This window comes from Ambystoma mexicanum, chromosome 3q (genome assembly GCF_040938575.1).
Source record: "Ambystoma mexicanum isolate Mex_15411 chromosome 3q, UKY_AmexF1_1, whole genome shotgun sequence".
In the NCBI taxonomy this organism is placed as follows: Eukaryota; Metazoa; Chordata; class Amphibia; order Caudata; family Ambystomatidae; genus Ambystoma; species Ambystoma mexicanum.
Genome location: NC_090926.1, coordinates 85,710,763 through 85,736,631, shown reverse-complemented (window position 1 = coordinate 85,736,631; position 25,869 = coordinate 85,710,763). Strand labels below are relative to the sequence as shown.

The 25,869-nt window shown below is 41.3% G+C and overlaps 1 protein-coding gene across 1 annotated transcript in view; it reads right to left on the bottom strand.

Annotated features, from left to right (window-relative positions):
• The window catches only part of RAPGEF3 (Rap guanine nucleotide exchange factor 3), a 764,587-nt gene that overhangs the window by 234,528 nt on the left and 504,190 nt on the right, over positions 1-25,869 (bottom strand). The window contains exons 18-19 of the mRNA XM_069653198.1: positions 18,822-18,968; positions 5,528-5,625 (exon numbers count right to left, since the gene is read on the bottom strand). Of these exons, the coding sequence (XP_069509299.1) occupies positions 5,528-5,625; positions 18,822-18,968 (245 nt within the window). The remainder of the gene's footprint in view (positions 1-5,527; positions 5,626-18,821; positions 18,969-25,869) is intronic.

The following is a 25,869-nucleotide window of genomic DNA, read 5'->3' as shown; positions in this document are numbered from 1 at the left end:
CCACTACTTCCTGGGGTTTCTTTTAACCCCCCTCCCTATCCTCTGGTTCATCGGATGTGTCCGTCCAATCTTGCCCTGTCTCCCCCGTGAGAGGTGGCACATTTTACAATATTTTCATATAATGCCTTAGCCCTGCCCCGACTCCCTTTCTGCACATGGAGGCCGCAGTGAAACAACAATTGCGGTTCAGCTTGCACAGTGTCCCAGTTCATTTTAGGGGTTGGGAGCTCTGGCCTGGCTGCCCTAAAAGTAAGTCCAGTCTTTATTTGGGGATGTTTTGTTTCAAGTCCCTGGTGGTCTAGGGGAGCCCCACAAGACTCACTATTGTATGTACTGAGATTTCCATGCAGTATGCAGCATCAGAACCAGCCATGTAGGATCTCTGGCTCATCCTTCTGTTGCTTCCCTTCTTGTGGCACTGTCTGTACGAAGCTTGCATAAAACGTCTGTGTTAGGGAGAATTATCAATCAATGGCTAATTTCCCTTACCTAGTGAGTCCCCCAGCAGCTTTGCTGGATTTCTGGAGTTTATTTTGTTCACTTGGTAAGAGTGTGAGCTTTTCCCCCACTCTTACCCATGTTTTGCCATGTGTATTTCATCTGTTTTTGTGATTGTGGACTCTGGAGTATACCACTTCAGTAGCCCCCTTCTTTTGTGTGTTACACATCACCTTCCGTGCATTCACACAGGGTTGTCTTTTAGACTTCCCACTGACTCCATTTCTGGGGCTGACTACTGTCCCCCAGAAAAGGGTAAAGTCACCATTAACTTTACATAGTCATTTAACCACAGATCCAGTACACCCCATCTTACATGGAGATTCGGAAAGGGTTACTTCTTAGCCATTTTTATCTGTACCTCCTAGAGCCCTGTTTGGCTCTTTTTCATTTAGACTTGGATGGTGGCAGTGGTATCTACCCTAACTTTTCTACCGCGTTTATACTATATAAAAGTGGTACTGTTTTAGGCTATTATATTAGCCTCGAACATAAACCCGCTTGACAACATACTCTTTCTTTTGGCTCCGGTCGGCTTTATTCGCCATTTCTTTTTGTTAAAGTCCTTCTTGTGCTTTACTTTGCGCGGCAAACCAGGTTTGCCTTCTTTGTTCGCTGTCTTTTGGCTGGCTTCTACCAAGAAGCCCTCCTCTAGGTGGCTGGGTGTCTAGGTGAGCTGAATGTGAGGGAGGGGTGTAGGTACCCCCTGCACAGGGTATCCTAGGAAACCCAATTCACACTTTGCCATGATTAGCTAAGGTGGTTGTCCGGGTTGGACAACCCCCCTGCTGCGTGATTGACAGCCAGGCTGTGTGAATGGGGGATTTTCGCATAAAAGGCAGGACTCTTGGGCTGGAAGTCAGAGTCGCCACTGGAACTACAAGGAACCAAAGAGAAGCGGAGAAGAAGACGGCTGCTGCAGTCCTGAGCCACCTACCCTTCGACGACCAGAGAAGATCCAGCCCGAATCTTCTTCCCTTGAGCCTGGTGGGGTCAACCAGCTCATCTTCCACAGCCAGATGATCCTCTTCATGGTTGAAATCAGTGCAATCTGATGTGGTGGTCCGGATAGCCATCTGAAGAGCCTCTCCTGTTTTAAAGGAGCGCACCTTTTATTCGCTGTCGCTGCTGCTGGCTTCATCCCTGCGTAGGTCAGACCCCTCCAGACGTCCTCCTTCTCGTCACCACGACCGAAGCACCAGGAACCATGGGTCTGCAGGAAACTACCAGGAACAACTGCTGTGGCACCAGCTTCTTCCTTGAATAAGGTACTGTGTTCTGCTTCGAGGAGCTAGGTTGAATCCCTTTTCTCCTCCTCCAAGGCTTGCCCTTGTCTTCACTCCTTCTTATAACTTTTGCTTCCTCTGTTGACAATCTCTAAGTACTCCTGGCAACGTTGAATCTTGAACTGTCCGACTGTGTGATCCTCGACAACAGGAACCCGGTTCCATTTGACATTGGCTCTGGCCTATTGACTCTTGTATTTCTGTCAACGAGTGTTCTCTGATTCTGTCTGCCCTGACAAAAGTATTGCCTATGATTTTTGCCCCCAACTCTCTCTGGTTAACTCGGGTGCTAAGTGTGTTTTTGCCCCGGTAACATTTCTTGCCGCGGATACGCGTATCTTTAGTAAGACCGGACTGTCATTACTGTCAAAAAGTGATCGCATATGTATTCCCAGTAACGTCTTTTGTTCCACAACACCGGTCCGTTAAAACATAGGGTACTTACCTTGAGTTATACTGTACCAAGTGAATTGGTTGTGTGTAGTGTATTTTACGTGTGGTTTTCAATTTATAGAAGTGTTGTGTTTTATAACAGATGGTTTAAAAATACATGTACTTATATTTTTTACCTGAAACCTTGAGTCAGTGTTTGCTTGATTCACGGTAATTGTGGTCCCTTTGTGTAATCTCTGCTACTGCTCATATACTCTTGAGATAAGCCTGGCTGCGCCACTACTGCTACTACTTTAACATAGTAGTACATGTTTGTACCAAAGGTGAACTTGTATTACCACTTGTAGTCTTAATTGTGTGTGTAGTGGTCCCTAAGGGCACTGCACAGGATTCTGCCAAACAGTCTGAGGAGAGAGAAGAGCCTGTGGCTCTCATCCCGCTAGCTCCCCATCTCCAGCAAGGTTTTGAATATGCTTTGTGTGGGGTGATAATGATTCTCTGTCTTGTGGGTTCTCCTCTCCCATGTCAGGTCTTTCTCTAGAAGAAAATGAGAAGGCTTGGCCAGCACATGGATTCAGAGGCTTGAGGTAATGCAAATTGGTACTGCACTTGAACAGACTGGCACACGGAGAGAAGACAGGCATTGGGGCCCCTCTAATTGCCACTGCCACCCTCTCGGGTGAGATTGGCTCTGGATTCCTTCCTGGTAGGCCTCCCAACCCAGGCTGAGAGGGGCACACCAACCCCTTGACTGACCTTCTCACAGCACAGACGGTCTGTCGTGGGCCATCCCAATCTTTCACAATTCTATCCTGTACTGATGAGGTGTTCAATTCTTTCTAACAAGTGTCCCTTGTAAGTTGGGATGATTAGAGTTGGCTTCAGTTCCTTGAGCTAATTGTTAGACAGGACTCTCAATAATACACCACCACACCTCCAAACCTAGAGAGACACATTTTAGCACCTTTGAATGATAAAAACAAGATTGAATGTAATTGTATTCTATCCATACCATAGAATCATCATGTGGCAATGTGCTGCTTTGTAGTTATGAGCATGGGTCAGCCAAACTGTGAGGTGGTAGTGCTAGCCCCCAAACCGGACGCAATATTTAGTAATGTCAATGGAGTTTTGACATGGAATAAATTCCATTTTGAATAAAAAAGACATTCTGCTTACGCACAGTTTTAGGCCATTGGTTAGAATACATATTATACTCTCTTTTCCTAATCTCTTTTTATATTTGTATTCTGATATGGTCCCGGTTGTCTTTTGACAACTTTCTAACATTAACCCCCGTTCCTACATTTTCCTGATGACAATGGAAAGCACATGCACACGCGTATCCAATGTTGCATTCACATACGTGTTCTGCTGCAGTTAACCTTATTATTGAAATGTGGTCACCTTGCCTAATGGCTTCTCTTTTTCATTATTACTTTGCGCCCAGCAGAGAGTCCACATATATGCATACTAGATGTCACTGATCCAGTTATGCATCCCATGGGAGAGATGTTCCATCAGGTTTGAAATCCGTGACAAGACTTTTTAGGCAAAGTAACATTCTTGGGCAGATCTTGAAGAATCCATTTTGCTCCTAAAATGTAAAGAAAAAACTAAACTTGGGATGTTTTACTAGCGGGTGGCTTGGTTTTTCATCACAGTAACTCTGGGCCAGTTATACATTGGCCAGTCATTTTGGTAATTAAAGTTGGTCTGGAGAAGTGTATGTACATCAGTACGATGTTAGATAACTTGAGTTCAGGAGTTTTATGGTCACCTGGTCATGGGCACTTTGACATTTGAGATAGCTATCCAGGCAGTCTGGAACCATAGCCAAAGGGTACCATCTTATCAATGTTATCAAATGTTCTGAAATGTTCATTGCTACCCCAAAAAATGTTTTGAACGAGAATTCAATTTACGAAATAACAATTCACAATTCAACCATTATATCATTTTATAAAGCTGCCATAGCTGGCTAATAGTTAGTTGACAGCACATACTACAAATTGACACATACAAATACAATTTCATTTTATCAAAACGTCAAAATATGCATGCACATAGAATATGAAAAAGTGCAATGTGCAAAAAGTGCTAGTGTCCACCACCACTATCCGACGGATTGATGAAGGAGGAATCTCTGCGCCACTAATAGGCGCGAGCGCAACAATATATGTATTCCCTAAAGACAATACCCTAAGCATCGGTGTCCTGATTGACTCAAAACACCCATTATCAAATGGAAACAACCACAGCCTACTAGGTGAGACAGATTTACAGCTGTCTTCTAGGTTTTAATAGCGCTCTTCTGGAGGGTCATTAACCACCCCGAATGGATGCATTAAGCAAATGCCAAGAGTCATTCCCAAATGAAGAATCCCAAAATGGTATTATGTTTCAGAAAATGAACGCTACACGATAATAATTTAGTTTGTTGGCTTTATGCCGCCCTGGACAGATTGAGTAGATGATTCCTGGTGGGCAATTCGTGAAAGGTATGGTGGGTTTAGTGATGACAACGTCTTTGTATATTGTCAAGGTGTACATTAGTACCAACAGAACGTTTTGAAAAGACTTTCAGACATAAAAATGGTGGCTCTCCCTGCCTACATTGATTTCATTAAATGTCTTTTGTGGTACAAGTTATCCGCTGAGCCAGGAATGGCGATTGATTTTCTAGGGCACAGTGATGGACGGAAATCAGCTAGTGCGTTACTAGACGGCTAAAACCCACCGACATTCCTGTATAGTTTAGGAATTAACAGAGGTATATGAAAAGTATTTCCATTGTGCAAGCAAACAACGTTCTTACAATACCGTCTTTTTTTAACATACTTGGACAATTATTAAAACTTTATTGTACTGTTATTATAAATGTGAATTCTGAGATCTTGCATTTTTTTTACTTTGGAATAAACAATTGATAAGATCCTTTTCAATGAAAGAGCTACCTATTAAATCGAACGATTTACTTTTCAATAACAAGCAGTGCTTATCAGAAATAAATATGCAGGGAATAGTAAAATATGCCATTAGCAAAACACATCAGCTAGCAAGGGGGCAGGATTAAAACATGGCCCGAGCATCCCTTTAAGAATAGATTGGCTCTTTTTGAATCTGTAAAATGTTACGTAACTCATCACTGCATTAAAAGAAACCAATTACACTTATCTATCAATATTTTTCATCCATTAGATTATTATTACCCAACAGAATATGGCACTCACACACTAAATGCCTATAGAGTGTAAGTGATCCATAGGACTGGCCTTGTAGTTTTCCACTTCCGTAAACAGTAGTGTGGTCGAAAACTGTGTTCACAAGAAAGAGAAATGTTTGCTCACCAAACTGCCAAGTTCATTCGCACTGCATAGGAAGAGCCTCTCGTTCACCCCTAGGGACGTGTACACGCCGGTGGTGTCAAGCTTTAGGCGGACATGTTCTGCAGGGAAAAGAAAGAACGAATACATCAGACAATGCTGGACCCGGATTTAAGCTGTTTGGAACGTGACCACCTTGGTTATTAGTCCTAGCTTAAAGTATTTACATTGAGCAGTGTATTGTCAGGGGAAAGGGGGCGCCATTACACCTAAGTACTGGAATGCGGCTTGACTTTCCCACTCAAAAGAGAAAGTAGAGAGACAGGATAAAGGCTAATATCCGATCATAAGAAGCATGTGAAAATATTAAGTGGGAGCAGTGTCATAATTGTGATAAGAAGTTCAGGTTCTATGGCCAGCATAACCTCTGAACTATGTACCTTTATCCCTGTTTCGCCTGGATCCTTCATTGCAATGAGAACTATGAGCTAACTCCTGCTACCCCACCTTTCCCAAGTCTCACCTTACCCGAGGGTGGACCAACCGAAAGAGAGTACATGCATATTAATATATGCACCCACTTATCCTGGCTAATCACAGCAGCAGGGGCCAGGCTACACAGTTTCCAGAGCTCCCCCTGCTTGCAGGTGGCACCTCCATCCTATTTGAACCAATCACCAGTCTCTTTGACCTCCACTCCCCTTAAACCTGCTTCCCCTGCTGAAGCCACTCTCCCACAGATCACTTTTGGTGATGCTAGAAGCCAGGACTGGTGAAGCCAACAGAAATGTCATTGTTCCTGCTGCAAAAGAACCTCACCTGTAGTATTGGGGGATTCATTAGTAGGAGCACTGTCATGGGAGGTGCTGCCCAGCACTGCTCTACTACTTCGCACTGAGGTAATATCATTGTGGGCAGGGAGGCAATATTGTACCAGCAACTAAACCTGTGGTTAATGTATAGTAAGCAAGAAACATGGCAAATTCATGTTGAGCACCTTGCAAGAGACAATTGTCGAGAAAGGGGCAAGAGAGAAGAGAGATGAGAGAAAATAGAGGGAAAGCCAAGAGACAGAGAAAGAAAGAGGGGAAAGCACAGTATAGAAAGAGAAATGACAGTGTAAGAAGGAATGTCATCATGAAGAGCGGCAGTTAGCAAGAACGATGGAGAATGTAGAACACGCATCTACACTGCCATACGGGCCAGCGGTTTGTTGCTGGTCTGCAACACTCGCACCGTCGACTGCAGAGTTGGGTGCCTGTGTTTCTATATCCCAACCCTGTCTAGAATGGCAACAATGCTATGTTAAAGTAGAACACGCTAATGGTTCACTGGTCTGATTATTCCGCAAATTGAAGTGTGGCTGAATAATGGTGAGAGCCAGGCCTGCCACACTGGTTCCCTCCTGACGCGTGCTGATTCTTAGAGTACAAGTATTTGAGGACTGGCTCCTTTCACCAGTTGGGCATTCATCTTCTTACCAAAACGTGACTGAGACAGGGATTTCAATTGCTTTCCAGTCAGGCACCAGTGGAAGACATTATTTATTCCAATAACACACCAGTATTTCCATTGGGCTTTCTGCAAAATATACAGTTTTTTGGGAGTTCTAGAGCACGCTAATTCTTTTGTTACACTGGTGTACCGGCTGGATATTCTGGAAGCATTATAGAATGATAGGTTGTGAAGTCTGATGTTCCAATCCCACCCGAAGAACTGTGATAATCCCGTATCTTAAGTGTGTTCATCCTTCCAACAGGAAGGAGATATATTGAAAAGGGCACTTTCAGCAAAGACCCGCAACACAACTATCAACAATAGACAGAGGTTAGAATTGAGGTCTGGAGTCATGACAACTTACTATTTTGTGATGTAAAGTTGTCTTATAAAGTGCCCTTCTACCATGTTTGTTGGCCATGCGTTATGTGGCTCTGTAAGAAAAGGTTGGGTGTGGGGGGCGGGGGGTGTAGTAGGATAGCTCAGGCTGATGCCAAACCTGAGGTGTTAATGGGTGTGGGTCGGACGTACCCAGGACGTGGGTGCTCTTCTCCTTCAATGGGTTGGTTGGAAGCACTTGGAGGAGCATGTTATCCAAAGGGAGCAGCCACCTTTCTGATAGACTACATTGCTTTGGGCAGTTTAGCCGCTGATGTGGGGAGGGTAATGAGCCCAAAGAGGAGAGCCTAGCCATAGCCCAGTGAGTGTTCTTTGGCAGGAGTGCCAATAATGGTGCTCTAGGCTGCACCTGCTTTAGCTGCGTGTGCAGTCTATGGTGATATGATATCTTAGTGGGGAACCGGTTAGTCTGGGCGGTGAGGGGAATATACCATACAAGGCAGAACAACCTGGTGTCCTCCCTGCACGTCTACTCCTGCCCTCTTGCAGGCAGGTACCATTTCATTTTTTCTCCTGGTCTCTCTCTCTCTCTCTCTCTTTCTCACACTCACACACACACACACACTCACACACACACATATCCGCTCTCTCAATCTCTCTGGACTTCTTTGAAACAGATGCACTGTAACCGACCTGCAACAATGATTTGGGAATTGGCTGATTACAGCACGGGGCAATCTGGATAGAACACTCATTACCCTAAACTATATGCTGAGTGTTATGGGAGGCAAGATGTTTTCGTTCAGATAAAAGACTGCTTGCAATATGAGCACCACAGGTACACATTTCTCCATCTTTAATGTTTATTATTATTATCTTTATTGTTTTTGGTTTTTTTACAAACCTTTACAATTTTTTTTTTCTTAAGAACCAATCATTATCATATTTTAAAACACAATTTTTCAATCATTATTGCCAACATTATATACACTTTTTTCCTTAAGAATCCATCATTGACTAATTTCTAAGACACCATTTTTAAATCAATACAAAATGAACATTAAATATACTTTCATGACATAAAAAATTACTAAAAACTTTCAGAATTAAAACTTTGGTCATTTAAACATTTCATATTGTCTTTCTTATGCTTGTAAAACTTATTAAGATGACAACATTTACAGTAATGTCCATCAATACTCAGCTTTTTATGATAGTCTGGATTAAATTTCAGATCTCAAGAAACATCACATACTATTCTCAGAAATTCACTAATGCGTATTTTCAGTATCGTTGAGTTTCCATGCATCATCTCATGCCATACATTTTCCCTGTTAACATTCGAAGTATCATTAACAAACTTGGAAAAATATTCTATTCTTTGTTTCAATAAACTAGGACATATCAGTAACAGATATATTAGAGTTTCTTTCGTTCCTAATATATTACAATGTCTGCAAGTTTTAAGAGTCACATCGTTAATCGCCCTGATACTCTGTATTTCATATGTGTTCATAACATTGAATCTGAATCTCATTGTTCAGTTGCGGAAAGATCTAGCGGGGTATTTCCTTCTGGAACTGCGTACCATTTCCAGAAGGAAATCACTTGATGATATAGTGTAGAATTTAGTATCACCACGTTATTCTCTAGCCAGTCATAGGCTTTAATTCATTCGTTTACCTTCCGGGGATTTGTTAGTAAAGTCTCATTTGTAAGACCTAAATCCCGTAATTTCGTATCACATATTTCTTTTAATTCTTTCATGAAAACTCCCTCTAGATTGTTTCCTAAGCATTGATACATGGTATTATTTTTATCAATGATACATTTACGTAATAATAACAGCTTTTTCCGATATACAATACTTTTCAATGACATTAGACCCAATTCGTATCTTATTGCTTCTATTGGTAGACATTTTGGTAGATGTCTTAAGACTCTGTGCCATATACAGGCTTTAACTGTTTTCAAATGGGGTATCAACTTATTTGAACAGAGTTCTAGGCCATAAGTCAGTCTTGGGATGGCTTTGGTTCGATAAAAAAGGATACATGCGCTTAATGTGAACTTGCCATATTTTTTTTCAATTACCATCATTTAATTAGCAATACATACAGCCTTCCTTTTAAGCTCCTTTATCATGTAACTAAGTGTGCATTTAGCTGTATAGGTATATCCTAAGTATCTAAGAACAGAATGATTTCTTATTTTTACGCCATTACAAAACATTACCAGAGAGTCTTGTTTTAATGATTTCACACCAGTGTGGAAGATTACCGTTTTGTTTGGATTTAGCAATAGTTTCCTTTCTTTTATAAAGTTTACAAGTGCGTTCATCATCCTCTGTAAGCCTACTTTCGTGCCATCAAATAAAAGAAAGTCGTTTGCATATGCTATCCACTTTATAGTGGCCTTACCTATCTTTGGTGAGACCAAGCCACTTACATCCAAAGTTTTTCCTATCTACGATACATAGAGGTTGAATAGTGTTGCTGCTAGCCTACATCCCTGTCTTAGGCCATTATTTGCTTTTATTTGTTCTGATAGTGTGCCCCTGTTACTTAAGCGCACTCTCAATACCGTATCAGAGTATAACATAATTATTAATTGTAATAGACCTTTATCCATTCCCAGGTTGTCTAGAGTTCTCCATAGCGTCACTCTATCTACTTTATCAAATGCCATGGAGAGGTCCATTGAGGCTATATAAAGTGCATGATTACCTTTCACTTTAGCCTTTGCTTGTAGACTCGCTACTATCAGGCCTCCTATTTCTGTTCCCATGGCTTGTCTAAATCCTATTTGTCTCGGGTCTAGTATATTGTTATTCTCGATCCAAATATTTATTTCATCCAATACCAGTGCTGTGAAAAATTTTGATTCTACATCTGATATCATTATAGGTCGATAATTTAAAGGGCTTAAGCGGTTTCCCTTTTTAAATATTAGAATTACATATGCCATCTTCCAAGAAGTCGGAATTTGTTTAGTTGTTATAATCTCTTTAAACAAGCAAAGTAAGATGTTAGCCCATAAATCAATATTATGTTTTAAAGTATTATTGGATAGATTATTTGGACCCAGTTTGGTTGAGGATTTAACTTTTCTTATATACATCGCAATCTTCTTTACAGAGATATCCAAACACCACGTCTGATTGCAATTATAAATATCCACAATTTGAACCTCTGAGCTCATATATAATTCTGCAAAATAGTTCAACAATGTGTCTCCTGCTATCGGGTTTAAAGAAAGTTGCAATTGCATAGTTTCAGTGCATTGATCAAAGACCATATTTTCCTTGTATTGCAATCCTTCATGGCAATCAACATAGCTTTGCCGTCTTTTTGCGCCATATGTGCGCGATGTGATATTATCCAATTTTTGTATATCTGTTTGCATTGCTTAATTTTTTGGGTAATTTCATCTATATTGCACTTCAATTTTTTTAAATTACGCACCTCTTTACGCAGTTGCGCCTTTCTTTTTTTGACATCAATGTTGAAAACGTGAGCATTTTTGGTTACAGGTATTTGAGCATATGTTTTCTTTACATTGCATTTGTCTATCGTTTCTTGTATATAATCTTTGAAGACCCCGATAGAGTATGTAGATATTTTCCATTCTAACGGAAAAGACATATAGTCATGTATTAACAAGGAATTTACCTTTTCAAGGTTGTTTGGTGTCCATTTCACTCTGTTACCTGCTACATTTATTTCTATACGCATATCACATTCCTCTTCAATCACTTTTAGTTTGTTCCAAGGCATCTGTATTGAGATCATTGCATGATAATTTTCCTTGCAGCTTTGCACTTTCATATCGCAGCTATTTAAAAAGAAGTGGTTACTGGCTATTATGTAATCCAAGATAGAACTCAATCCTCTGACTTTCCAGGTTAGGCTTATATTATATATAGGCTGTAAACCCCAATTCGATGCAAAATCCATCCAAAAGACTACCTCTATAGCGTTTACTAAGGGCTGCTGCCGAGTTAGGATTTATAGATTTGAGTGTCCATGAGATATCTGAATGTTCTATATCACAATCTGCATTCAAGTCTCCTGCCAGTACAAATGCACCCGTAGGGTAAAGCTCTAGCCAGGCCGTAATTCTGTCATTTAACAACTCCAGAACATCAATCAGTTGATCATTTGAGTGGATGGCTGCATTCCAATATATGTTTACTATCATGATATCTATTACCATTTGTGTTGTTCGCATTTTAAATGTACCAACCATTATGCTTTCTAATAATTGTTGATTAGTTGTCATGGTAATATTCATGTCCGATTTGTATGCCATAATCATCCCTCCACTAGGTCGCCCTATTGGTCCTTTGGTTGCTTTACAGTTTATGATTCCACACCCATCCCACAACAGATTATTAGTTGCCCATGTTTCATGTAATAACACAAAATCATATTCTTCAAGTTGACTCACAATCTTTTTGTTCGCCACAGTATCTGAGTATCCCCTTGTGTTTCAGGAGACTAAACTAAATGGGATCTTTTTATCAAAGTTATATTTTTGTTGATTTCAGATTCTCTATGGAGTCTCGCAGCGACATGGCAAGTGATCTCCCTTCCTGCATGTCAATCAACTGAGATCTGGCAATGTCGGTTACTAAACTGTCTTGCATCTTAGTAGTTGGTACCTGAGTTACTAATCTATCAGTGCTATATCCTACTATTACTGTATCCTTGTTTTCTTTATCCATCATCCCCTTTTGCAAATTCTTGATATTTTTGTACATCAAAGCCTCTCTTCTGTAGGGCACCCGCCTCCTTTAGTATCAGAGCCCTCACCAATGGAGATGTTATGATTAATCTAACATAGTCATATCTCTCGTTGTGCATAAAATCCACAAGCTGGATATCTGAGGTAGTTTTAGACTTAATTCTGGTATCTCCCCAAATAAAGATAGGAGGTATGGTCTATTGAGAGATCTTGGGCCACCCTCGTCGAATACATAGTAAATTACTATACTTGGTTCATTTGGAGAAGCCGGTCTTCTTAAATTTTGTATCACTGATCTCTTAGGCTCTTTATTCCAATGATACGATTCATACGCTGCGCCTGGTAGCGCCCCATTCTTTTTATGATCTAACTCATCTGATACTCCATCTTCAGGTAGTAAATTACTTCCATTCCTTATGCTTTGAGCATTTCCCTTTGGCATTGTATTTAGGACATGCAGCGAGCTATTTGCATCTTTATACTTTTGTTTCAATACGTTTTCAATCATCAAACTTATTGCATCGCTGCTCAATTGTGAGTCTTTCAACATGTGCCTCTTGGAGTCATCTAAGGGTTCCTTTTGTTGTTTAATTTCCTGTGACTCTTTAGGATGAGCTATTGAGGCTAATATCTCTTTAGGTTCTTACAGTATATTGGAGCTCGGCAATGGCTTACTGACTGACGATTCAGGGTTCGTAATTGATATGGGTGTATTAGGCCTTGATAGAGCATCGGGGTTTTTAAAAATGTCAAAGATGTCTTGGACTCCTCTTTCTAAGACTCTAAGATTACTATCAATCCTTTCGGATTTTGCTTTATTTTTCAAGACCTCTGAGAGCAGGAAAGATCCTTCACTGTAACTAGATTCATCTGTACCACCATTTCCGGCATTACTTTCAATCTCCATTTCTTTGACTATCTCATTGTTTGTATCATCATTAGATTTATTTTTTCCTGATCTTTCTTATTTTTGTCAGCTATCTGACAGTCAGGCCAAGCCTTTCGTATGTCCACATTTCTTAGAAATTTTCTTGATGATGTGTTACTCGCTTTCACAATTTTGGCCTGTTTTTTCCTTTGCTTTTTTTCTTTCCTTTTGGAAATTTTTTCTACAAACACCGGATTGTCGTTGTCACTTATTAAAGTCACAGTGGCAGGATTGTTATTACCCGCTTCTATATTTCCCCTGGTTTCTATCAAGATTGCCTCCTTGTTAGTCTCTGGCATATTGCCATTTTGTTTGCCTAACATGGGCATCTTGATTGGAATCACAATAGATTTTATAACCTCACTATTCATTTCCTTATCGTGCATGGATTCTCTGTCTATACCATCAGTTCCAGTATATACATCGTTGTGAGCAGACACAGAATTTTGCATTTTATCTATTACCTCGCATTGTGTCTTGTTCATTAGATCATTAATGAAATCCGGTAATGCTATAAATGCCATTACCATTTCTTTTAGGAGGTTCGATTGAGATTTCAGTTCAGATAGTATTAGTGCTTGTGTCTCATTATTTGAAATATCTGGTGTATGTACTGTATCAACATGAATCTCATTCTCCAAATCATTCAGCATGTTCTTATCCATATGCTGTGACAACTCGAGCAAAGAACTATCAACAGTGTGAAAGACTTTAGGCGTGTCAGTGTACTCCCTGCTCACATTATCCACTTTTTCTATATTATTTTCAGGGTCATCATTCTGCTGTAGTCTATTTACATCTCCATCTTCTGCAAACAATGATTGTGAGCTTTCAATTAATTCGGCATTAGTTCCTACCTCTTGAGCTATCTTATTCATTCTTTGCTCTAAAGAACACTGAATAGCGCATTCAATGAGATCCTCGGTTAAGTACGGTGAGCCTGAATGACTCGCTGCAACAGCGCGAGCTGCGCTCATCCTAGTGGCCATTTGCTTCGTAGGTGGCGCTATTGTCAATTGCTGCTTGCTTATCACAGATTTCTTTACACTCATTTTTCTCTACACCACTTCTTAGACCACTTCTTATAATCAACCAGGCAGTGACTGTATTCATTGTATTCATACGTACGATGCCGCTCCCTGTGTTTACATTTAGTTGGGGAATAGACATTCAAGACTCAAAACTTCTTACCTAACCCGCAGCCCCACAGACTAAACAGGTGAAACAGGCCACTTGAGAGGCCACTTGCTGAGGCGCGCGCGCTGATGGCGCGCAGCCTCATACTTTTATGGGATCCTCCCCTTCAGTGGGCGTGGCCAAGTCTTTGTCACGTGTTCACATGAACGTGATGTTCTTTCTTCCTGCACGTAACTGTTGGAAAGGAAGAAACGAAGGGCTGAGAGTCAACAGGCGAAACAGACCACTTGAGAGGCCACTTGCTGAGGCGCGCGTGCTGATGGTGCGTGGCCTCGTACTTTTATGGGATCCTCCCCTTCAGTGGGCGTGGCCAAGTCTTTTTCACGTGTTCACACAAACGTGATGTTCTTTCTTCCTGCACGTAACTGTTGGAAACGAAGAAACGAACGGCTGAGAGTCAACAGGCGAAACAGGCCACTTGAGAAGCCACTTGCTGAGGCGCGCACGCTGATGGCGCACGGCCTCGTAATTTTATGGGATCCTCCCCTTCAGTGGGCGTGGCCAAGTCTTTGTCACGTGTTCACACAAACGTGATGTTCTTTCTTCCTGCACGTAACTGTTGGAAACGAAGAAACGAAGGGCTGAGAGTCAACAGGCGAAACAGGCCACTTGAGAGGCCACTTGCTTAATGTGTTGGTTATCAGGCTGAGAGCCACCTCAAACATCACTCTAACTTGCTCAGGGGTGTTTGTCAGGCACTCGGGGCAGGTGCCAGAACCCCTGGCCATGTCTCTCAGAGGTTCTGCTCCAGTGTCCCACACAATTCTCAAACACCTAGCTCATACTGCACACAGCCAAAGGGCAGCATACAATTCTCTTGCTGTTAAAGATTCATTTATGCACAACGTGTTAGCAATGACCACGTGGATACCATGGAGCCAGGAAGATACCCACTCACCCATTAAAAGATATATGCACTACAAAAGAAAGAAGGGACACCTTTCTGGAATAAGGTGTGATTGACTGACATGCACTTATATTTACACTTTTACATAGTAAGGTATGACTTCCGGGATAAGTGTCAGAAAATGGTCTATGAGTACAAGTAATGCGAAAGTATATGTTTTGGCTATTAGCATTCCCCTTGCTGGCCTGGCCATGTTGTTGTGCAAAATGGGGCAAGGGGGGCTGCAAATTAGTTGCTTGTTTTCTACATAATGCTCAATTGCCGCCATGGAAAGGGAGAATGGACTACGTGTAGTCCCTTCTCCCGAACCCCGGTGACCATTTTTTTGCTTATTTTTCTTGAGTCGAGAAACGGCCACATCGCCATTTCTCGACTCCAGAAAAAGTGCAATTAGTAGCCCGGTACAATGTGTCGGGGTACTAATGGCAATATGTCCCTAAAAGAAGGGTATTAGCGGTCAGGTAATTCCCCCGGGGCTCTGTTAAAGCCCTTGCTCAGGCTTCTAACTATGGCACAGGGGCATTACCCGACCGGTAATGCCCCCCTCCCTCCTTGGGTCATATTGCTTAAAACTACATTCTGTGACTCCGGTGTCTTTGTACTTTCGGTTTGTATGATAAGCCTTTTTAAGTCTTTCCTGATGTTGTTCCCCGGCAGGACAGAGTTTCTAATTCTAACTCCTATGTATTGATAATTATAAGATATGCATATCTTGGTTTCTGCATCAAAGTCAGGAAGATGTTAAAAGTAGTGCTGGTTGGTTGTGCATGATATGGCATTATGGTACTCACAGTTTCATCCAGCACATTCCTAACCAGTTCAGCTTCCTTTCTGCTATTCAGGTTCTTTTTCCTATACATTGTTAATCCTGTTATACTTCCACTGCATAACTGAAACTGTGGCTCAGGAGCCTTTTGAAAATTATGTATTTGCCACTCCCTAGGTAGTGATGGAGGCTCATGAGGAATTCAACATTTCCAAGACTTGTGATGTTCTTGTTCTCCATATCATCTGCAGCATCTTGTACATTGAATGGGTTACCCTACTAGCGATATAACTTATGACTCTGCATCCAATGTCGCTTACTGCCAGTTGAAGCATCAGCTTAAATAGCTGTGTCCTAAATACTAGAGGTTTCCTGTGGGTGAGTGGAATAGACATATACTCATGCTAGTTATCAATAATATCAAAGCACTTGGTACCTGCATGGCCTTTTAGGGCTTGGGGACCAACTTTGCTTTTGTGGGCATTAGGGTCAGGGTGGTGCTCAGTTTTGGAGAACCCAACAGGCCTCCAGGTCCCTTACAACAGGTATGGCAGGATCAGGTGAGGCCCAATTTTTTGTAGTGATATTCATGGTTGGTAGTTGTAGGCCAGCTTCAGGTCATATCTCATTATGCAGTACACAGGAACTTGTTGCATGAGTTAAGATACCTGCTGATCTTGCTTTTCATTTCAGGATGTATGGTTACAATGTTGATCCAACTCACTTCTGTTATTAGGTAGGACTTGCTACAGAAGAGTCTGTGATGGGATGGAGAAGCACTCAGGGAGTGGGAGTGGGACACCAGATGGTGAGATGCGGTATCCCCTTCCCAATAACACCTTTTCCCCATCCCACCAGGTAGTATACCTAGGAATTCAACCCCCTCTTTTTCCAACACAAAGACTTTCTCTCTGACAGTTCACCGTGAGCGACGACAGACTAACACCAGAGCCGTATAACTGACATGTCCCAACACCATGGACAAGCAAGGTCTGGCAATTAAGTATTATTAGACACACCTGGCTTCCATCACACTTCCCCACATGGATAAAAGGTAGAGCACAAAGGACTCTCTGTGCGAGCCAAAACAAACAAGGAAACAGCAGTTCCAAGATGGCAGTTTAATACAAGGAAAAAGACGGTGAAACCAGAGATTGTCGCAAGGAGGGAAGTACCCATGACCTCTAAAGACCGTTATTTTTGTGATCCTTAGAAAGTTAGAAACCAAAGACCAGTAACTAAGGTTGATAAAACCTGCACAGTGTGTCGGAGGTACCTGGGGCTCTCCTGTGTTGATAACCAAGGCGGGGAGGAGTGATTGCCACTGTGGTACTGTCCTTGACTCCAACAACAAAGCAGCGTCAGAAAAGGCAGCACAGCCGGTGAGTCGCAGAGACTGATACCAAACCAGCTTGTGTTTTGATCCAAGGTCGCCAGCAGCCACATTGTACAAAGAGAACAGTGTGTGCGGCGTTTGCAAAGAGCAACGCAATTATAATTTGAACCAAATAAGTAATTGAACTTTGTGATTGAACTTTGGGAGGCAACCCAAGATACCAAGCACAGAGTGGTCTGGAGCCATGTGGGCGCTCATTCAAAGGTCTCTGTTAGGTATCCAACTTATGCTGAGTCTGAGAAAAAGGAATACTGAGATCAAAGTGGTCATGCAATGGGTCTTGCTAAATCCTGTGCATATTTGAAACTTTAAAGTACATCACAATTGGTACGAGGCCGGCCGAGGGCGACTAATCGAGTAAAAGAAAGGGATCTGAGCCTGGCTGAGGGGCATCCGGGGTAAACCATGAGTCACCTGAGAAAGAATTGTCTATACATAGTTTTAAATGGATCTGAGGCCGAAAGAGGGGGATCCAACATTAAACAGTTTGCTTTGAAAAGGATCTGAGCCCAGTTGGGGGGACGGGGCATCCACGATGGACACCCAAATTGAGTGCTGCAAAATGAAAAGAACATTTTCATGTTGTTTTTGTATACCAGGCCCTCTGAGTCAAGAGACTTGCAAGAAGTAAAGAGGTTTGAACACATAAGGTCTTGAACTTTGAGAATGGAACTGTATCCTCGTGCCGCAGAAGCCAGAGTGTGGGCTTTGCTCGTGTGAACCGCATAGTCCAGTGCTGAAAATGTGGGGAAGGGATGCCAATGGGCCAAACATCCTGACTTATTATTTTGTGAACACTTTTTTCTTTTTCATGAACATCACCTGAGCTTATTTTGTAAATTAGTGGTAAGGATTGGCAATAGATTTTTTAGTATAGGCCCTTTTTAATTTGACAAGACTCCACTAGGACTATTTGATGGTTGTAGCTTGTTCCCATCTGTAGATTTAGGTTTAGATAGGCATTTATCTCACCTTTGTGAAAGTTTACTAAACACCCTTTAACTTTGGTAACTTGTGCCTGTCTTACTTTTGATACCATGACTTCCTTACAGCAGGTTATTTTGAAAATCATGACAGCGCTGCATACCACCACTGGGTACATCATCCACAATCTTCCTCACAAGGCCTAAATATCATTTTCTTTGACAAAATACCTGCCACAGAGAATTCTTAAGCTTGGTAAAGAACTCAAGATTAAAAAAGCAACCTTTTACTGTTTCCTCTTTAAGATGGGAATTGTTGGCAGCTAACCTAATACAAAATATGTTGTGGGCACTACTGGTAATCGAATGCCACAGAAACAAAATAGATGTTCTTTACAAAGGCTTTAGAAGGTTTTAAATGGGAAATACAGGCTTAATTCTGCCCCCAAAAATTAGACAAGAAACAAAAATGTTGAGAAATTGGCAGAGTGACCATTTTTAGGCTAAGGAAATAGTTTTATTATTTTCTGTTCAATGCACTAGAATAGGTGCCGGCCATGTTCTAAATTAAACGTTCTAAATACAAATAATCAAACCAAATTCTAAAATGTACACTCACCCCCGGCTGAGTTCATCCTTAAAAGGATTTGATCCCCTTTCAATCCATATTTGGCCACTAATGATGACATCACCTCCTGAACAGAAGCATTGACTGGCAGCATGATGGAGATGCACGAGTGGTCTGGTCTGTAGATGTCATACGGTACTGTTGGCAATAAAAACATATCCCTGGTTATATTTCTCCTTGGCACACTAACAGATTTGCATACATTAAAAATAATAGACAAACATACCTAGCTAATAATAGACACATTTGCAGGGGTCTACAAGAACGGCCTTTTGCAAAGCAATAAAATATATGAAAAGAAGTGCTGAAATACCTCATTTGTGGGACTAATAATATTAAATAACCTTCGGTATAAAGGGTTCGTGAAAATATCATCTTCCAGGACAGCTGCGTGACCAAATAAGACAAATTAATCATCAACTAACCTTTACCTGGAGTACCAAAAGCAGACCAGGAGACAGCTGTCTTCATGTACTCAAATCCCTATAGCTTTATCATATGTTCCTTTCCATGCCACTGTTATGTAACACTGAGGCTATATGATTAACATGGCTACCCCAATATTGCATTGAAACCAATTGAAAATCAACATCCATGTAACTTGGTTTTTGAATTGTGGGTTTATATTGTGCCCAACACATCTTGTATGTCTTTGTTGACAGACCGGATTTGAGGATCAGGGCGTTGAAGGGAGATTGGTTTGCTTTTGTTGTGCACTCAGTCCGGCATGGATATTGTAGTGTATGGTTTTGTGACTGTGTTTGGCCCTTGTCCTAGAATGTACTGGTGTCACATGTGTGTCAGGGTAGGGTGGGATGGGTGCATTCAGCTAAAAGCTGTGTTTGCATAACTTATGTATATGCTCTCCATATGGCACATGTTTAGATGCATAAATAATGATTTAGTGATTTATATAGCACTGTATGCATGACTCATGTATTGAAACATTCAGCCAGAAGAATGTCCACAGACATTCTCAATTCAATTCGTGTCAGGGGTTAAAAACTAAAACAACTCACATCAATCATAGAAAACAAAATCGACAAGCTACCATTGGCTGCTGCATTAAATTACATATTTTACCCTATACATTTCTATTCTTGATTGGACATCCCTTATCTTTAACCATGCCCAGAGCCCGTCCCATTATGCAAAACATTGTATAGCTGGCATCATTGGACTACGTTCTGATTGGTTAGCACCACAACCTGCTGACTTTATTGCAACTGTGGTGTCTATTACTGCTATGGACTTGGATATTTCACTTATCCACAATGGCCCAATTAATTTCTGGTGGGAAAAGAGGTATTGAAATTTTGCCTTGACCAAAAAACTACTGAACTCATTCCCGTCTCATATTTTCATTCCGGGCCTCAGCTTTCCAGACAGTTTGCTTAACCTTGGACAGCTCGCCTGTACTCCCATTTCATACAGCCTACTGCCTGTTGGTGCTCAATCTAATTGAGTCATGACGTGCATAGCCTGTTCATTATAGTGTGAGGCCAGTGTATGAGACCTTTTGCCTTCAATTTATGCAACCTATTTTGGTGTTCTTCATTCATGCGTTGAACTGCTTTCACCATTGGGTACACTACGAAAACATCTTGCTATTGCACCATTGCCAATGTTACTGAGTGCACCTGGAAATTAACCTTAAGCGTGTTTCTGTCTTCACCTGGAAATTAACCTTGTGTGTTTCTGTCTGCTAACAACAAGAATAACTTAATACTTGTTTATCTGAACTGGAACCATGAGAAAGATCTGTTCATGCAGTTTCAGCTATCTTTCCTTTTCTTCTCAGCCTTGATACTTTCAATTGTCTGGACACTACTTGTGGATGAACAAAAATCCCTATTAAGCTATATAAACCAAAATGCTGTGCTTTCTTAACTGTGTGCTGTGCTGGGTCTTGCAAGGGGAATATGGCATTTCTCTTGTTCATTTATAATGTGGTGATACATATGTGCCTTACCTAACTGTGCCTGCACTACTTGCTACATTCCCTCTCTGTGTATTCAGCAACCTAACCCTCCCTCAAATATAACAAACTAGTTCCCTACACTGTAAGAAACTAACTCAACCCTCTTTGTGTCACATTATATATGGCGGTAGCATACACAAAATGTCACTCTATTTCAATGTCCTTATTCTATATACTTGCTCTCGTTGGGGGACCAGTGGGGGCAGGCCGTTGTGCATCAACGCCTTTATCTTCACCATCGCACTCTACTGCCAAGGACAAGTAGTGGAATGCTTTCTCCTACTGTGGCCACACACTGCCTCTGGTGCTAGGCACAAGAGAGCAGACCTGGTGATTGAGGCTGTTCCACCACTTTCTGGCCATATTAATTGTCCCTGGGCAGGTGGCATCAGCCACCATCTTGCTTCTGGTGGCTGTCCACCAGCTGTGCCCAGGTGGATCCAACAACAGGCACTGGTAGTCTTCATGTCATGGGCAGAGTGCTTATCTTGCATCTCACTTGTTATTCTCTCGAACTCTACTTTCGGTACTCCATCCCATCCACATTGTCCTTTACCATTAATTCCGCTGGATGGTAACATAAAACTGGTGTTTTCAAGTGCATTGTTCTAAATAGCTGCTGCAATAGTTACGACTGCATGTGGAAACAGTCTTTTTCGTTTTTTTGCTATAAGGTGGTACTTCAGTACAATCTATAAGCTGAAACTATTGTGTTGGAGAACAGCTAGAAGGGAGAAGGCACATGAGGAGACACACACACAGATTTTAGGTGTTGTTTGGCTATTGCCCCACCCATGAAATGCCCATGGCCCTACTCATTCCAATGGCCATTTCCGACCAGTACCTCCCCCTCCCTGCCAAAAACACCCACCCACCAACATCTCTTTGAGCTTTCTTATCAAAGTTAACATCAGACTGTGGCCTATGTGACAAATTGTGGGATTTAGTCACGTCTCCCAGCGGGGAGCCTTTACCTGTGAGGCTAGTGAGGTGGGCCTGCTATGCAATACCCTCCATAGGGGTAGAAGCCAGCTGGACCTCACTGGGAGCAACTCCCCCTTGGGTTCAATGACTCCTGTTCCAACAAGGAAATCCCTAGACACCCTAACTATAGCCCATCACTAGTAACATCTGCTAGAAGAAAACAAGAAGAACAAACAAATTATTGCTATTGCCACACCAAACCTTGGACTGAAACTGAACGGAAATACTTATGTGGTTCTGAGATGAAGAAAATCACTGGAGCACTACAGAGTACAAGTACAACAAAGTAGAAGGACTTTGACACTGCACCAGGGAAGTCCCACGGAAGCGTCATAAATCTGGAGAAGAGAGAAGGCCGGGAGTTGCAAATCAGCTGTGGGAGAGAAGCGAAGAAAATAGCGACGCACAGCATCCAATGCTGGGATGAAGCTGGAGTGCCAATCTTAGCATGTGGCAGTCAAGAAACCTTAAGACGAGAGAAGCTGAGGTACTGGCATAGTACCCGAAGAGTGACTGAGTAAGAAGTGGTGACGTTAACGAACCCCGGTTGACTTTGGAGTCCATAAACGATGCAGACAACACTTACCTGAAGGCACTGCAGAGCGTGCCAAGCGAAAGAGAAGCAAAGAGCAGAGAAGACAACGGGACATTCACTGAAGTGGGTCTAGTGCTGACTGAAGTCCCGGTGAAGTTATCCACGAGATGCGAAGGTAACAGGAGAGGGGAAGACCCGTACGAGGAACCAAAGTTAATGAGTGGTATGTTCATACTTGTTGCAGTAGAGAACAAGTGTTGATAGCGCTTAAGAAGAGTGAGAAATATTACTGGACTTCTCAAACTCGTCCCAGTAGAGATGAAGTCTTGGAAATGGTTTATAGTCATATAATTGAATGTCAAAATGTCGAAAGTCATAATCTCGGAAAAAAAATGTCGAAAACAAACAAGTCAAATTTTTTTTTATTACGTTTTTTATTCAACCCCCCTCTTTTTTTTACCCTTTTTTTATTCTTGGACCCCAAAAAAATATAAATTAAAAAATAAAAAAGTTCTCAACATTATTGTTTTCTATATTATGACTTTCCACATTATTCATTCGATATTTTGACTGCAAACCCTTGCAAGTGTATCAGAAGAGTGAGAATCATAACTGGAATGCTCAACTCATCTGAGAAGAGATCAAGTGTGGAAGGGCATAAACGAATGAGAATCATTACTGTAACATTCTACTCGCCCCAGTAAGAGTGAACCATTTGAAATACAAGAAAAAAGGGAGGAATATAATTGGAACACTCACACTTGTCCCACGCAAGTCAACGTGACAAAAGTCAATAGAGAGAAGGAGATTCATTATTGGAACAATCTCATTAGTTCCAGACAAGAGAAAGACATTGTGTAAAGAGAACTTCTTATGTTTGGCTAACAAAGAAGGAACAGAATTATCCCTAGGAAAAAGGGTGATAAAAATAAATAAGATCACAAGAGAGGAGAACAAAAAGGAAAGAGAACCAGCGAGTAAAAGTGACTGTATATGTGGATGGTTGTGCTTTTCACATTGAAAATGACAGTAATAAACAATTAGTGGCAGGAATAGGAAATGTCTGGTTGAAATGTGAAGGTGTCCCCAGTATAGGGATGAGGATTGGAGATAGGAGCAGTCAGGTGGCGGAATTGGCACCCATTTATAAAGCAATTGCTACTGTAGTTGATAAAAGGTTCAGTGAAATTGTCCTGGTGACTGATTCTGACTACGCACGGAATAGCTTTGTGGAGTATTTGCCTGGTTGGAAAGCAAGAGGCATGGTTACATACAACAAAAAGCCACTTAAACATGGAAAAATGATACAAGCCATAGACAAATTGGTGTCAGAGAATAATTTAACAATATACTGGAAAAAAATTTGTGGGCATTTAAAAACACCAGGAGAGGATAAGGAGGGGAATGATAAGGCAGACCACCTGGCTAAGATTGGGGCTGTGATGGGAGAGTTGCTACCTATTGATTATTTAATGGGTGAAATACAAATTGATGCAGTGACACGTTCTAAAGCACCAAAGGAGGTAGATCAACCGGTGGTGCAGTGGAGTCATGACACGCCAGACCAAGATTTGATTGAGGCACAAAAGAATGATCGAATTTTGGGAATCTATTATAATCATTTGATAGATCCCGAACAAAATTCTTTAACAGAAAATGATTGTATGGGAAAAGAAGAGTTGAGGGTGCTATTAAAGAACAAAACACAAATTAGATTACAGGATGGACTCATGATTAGAGAGTCCATAACAGGACAAATACAGTGGGTAGTACCCCTTTCATTCAGAGGGCTAATGCTACACCATGCACATGATGCCATAACTGCAGGCCATAGAGGTTCACAAAAAACATTAGAAATACTAAAAGATTATGCTTACTGGCCACATATGTCCCAAGATGTGGAATTATATACTAGAGGATGTCTATTATGCGCCCAATTTAAACCTGCTTCACCAATGCATAGAGCACCATTGATGAAAAGAGGCCTAACTCTCCCATGGTCAGATTTGCAAATAGACTATGTAGGTCCTTTAAAAAGGTCGAGTAGGGGAAGCCGTTATATTTTGAGTGTGGTATGTTTGATGTCGAAGTGGATTGAATGCATTCCTGCACCAGATTGTAGTGCGCAAACAGCAGCCACATTGCTGGTGAACCATGTGTTCTCAAGGTTTGGGTTGCCACAAAGAATTGAGTCAGACAGAGGAAGTCATTTCACAAGTACTCTAATGAGTAAGGTATGGCAAATATTAGGTGTGAAAAGGAAACTACATATTGCATATCGGGCAGCGTCTTCTGGTACAGTTGAAAGAAGCAATAGGTCTGTTGTGGATATTTTAAAGAAATTTGTGGCAGAAGCAGGTTCCAGCTGGGATTTACGTTTACCGTTGGTTTTGATGGCAATCAGATCAACTCCTGCCAAAGCAACAGGTGTTAGCCCCCATGAGGTCTTGACAGGTAGGAAACTGGTGTTACCACAACACCTACTATACGGAACACATGAGCAGACACTTGTGAGTGCATCCACAGTTCATGAATATATTGGTGAATTGAGGAGGCATTTGCAACATGCATTTGCTTTTGTGCAGAGAAATCTGGAAAGAGCTGCTGACAGTGCAAAGTCTTATTATGACAAAAAGACATCAGTAAAGGAATACAGTGTAGGGGATCAGGTGTACAAGTTTCATTTTGGAAAAAGTAAACAGAAAAATTCTAAATTTCTAGCAGCCTGGCAGAGGGGCCATTTCGAATTATAGATAAGGTCTCTCCTGTAGTTTATACAATTTTGAAAAATGAAGGTGAAACGACAATAGAGCAGTTTGTCCATGTAAATCAAATCAAACCATGCCATCCCAGACATGAGATCAGGCAGCTTGAGCATGTAGAAACAGATAAAGTCCCTTGAACACAAAAAGAGAAAATAAATGGGTACAATCAGGAGGCAGTGACAAAGAAGTTAAAAAGTTGATTGTTATAATGGCACATAAACACTGTAATATATTTAAAAATATATAATAAATAAATAAATATATATAATGGAAGCTCTTGGTTGGTGTGCAGAGAGAAAATGTATTAAATATTGAATGCTGTTTTATATGTGTTTGTTTTCTTTTTAACTTGTGTTTAATTTCAGAAAAAAAAAAAAACGAAATATTTTTACCAAGCATGTTTTATTTTTGGCAAAAGGGTAATTTGTTTATTGTCTATTTGATTTAGAAAATTAACATTATTTGGTCGGAGGTTCCGGGATCAGAGCCCACGGGAGACGATGGAGTCCTGGAGCCCACGTGGACGGATTCCAGGAAAGCCCCAAAGAGGTGTGAAGACCAAGGCTGCAAAGCGATCAGCATTGAAGATGATACCGATGATATGGTTAATGATGATGATATTTGAAGGGATCTTCAAGAATTCAGAAGCACAGGTTGTCATTGAACCTGGACCAGCATCTGGTATTGCGGTGGAAGAGGCACCAGGATTCATCATGAGTGATAGAAGGATGATTTTCCAAAATCTATACATACCATTGAATCCTGAGATTTTGA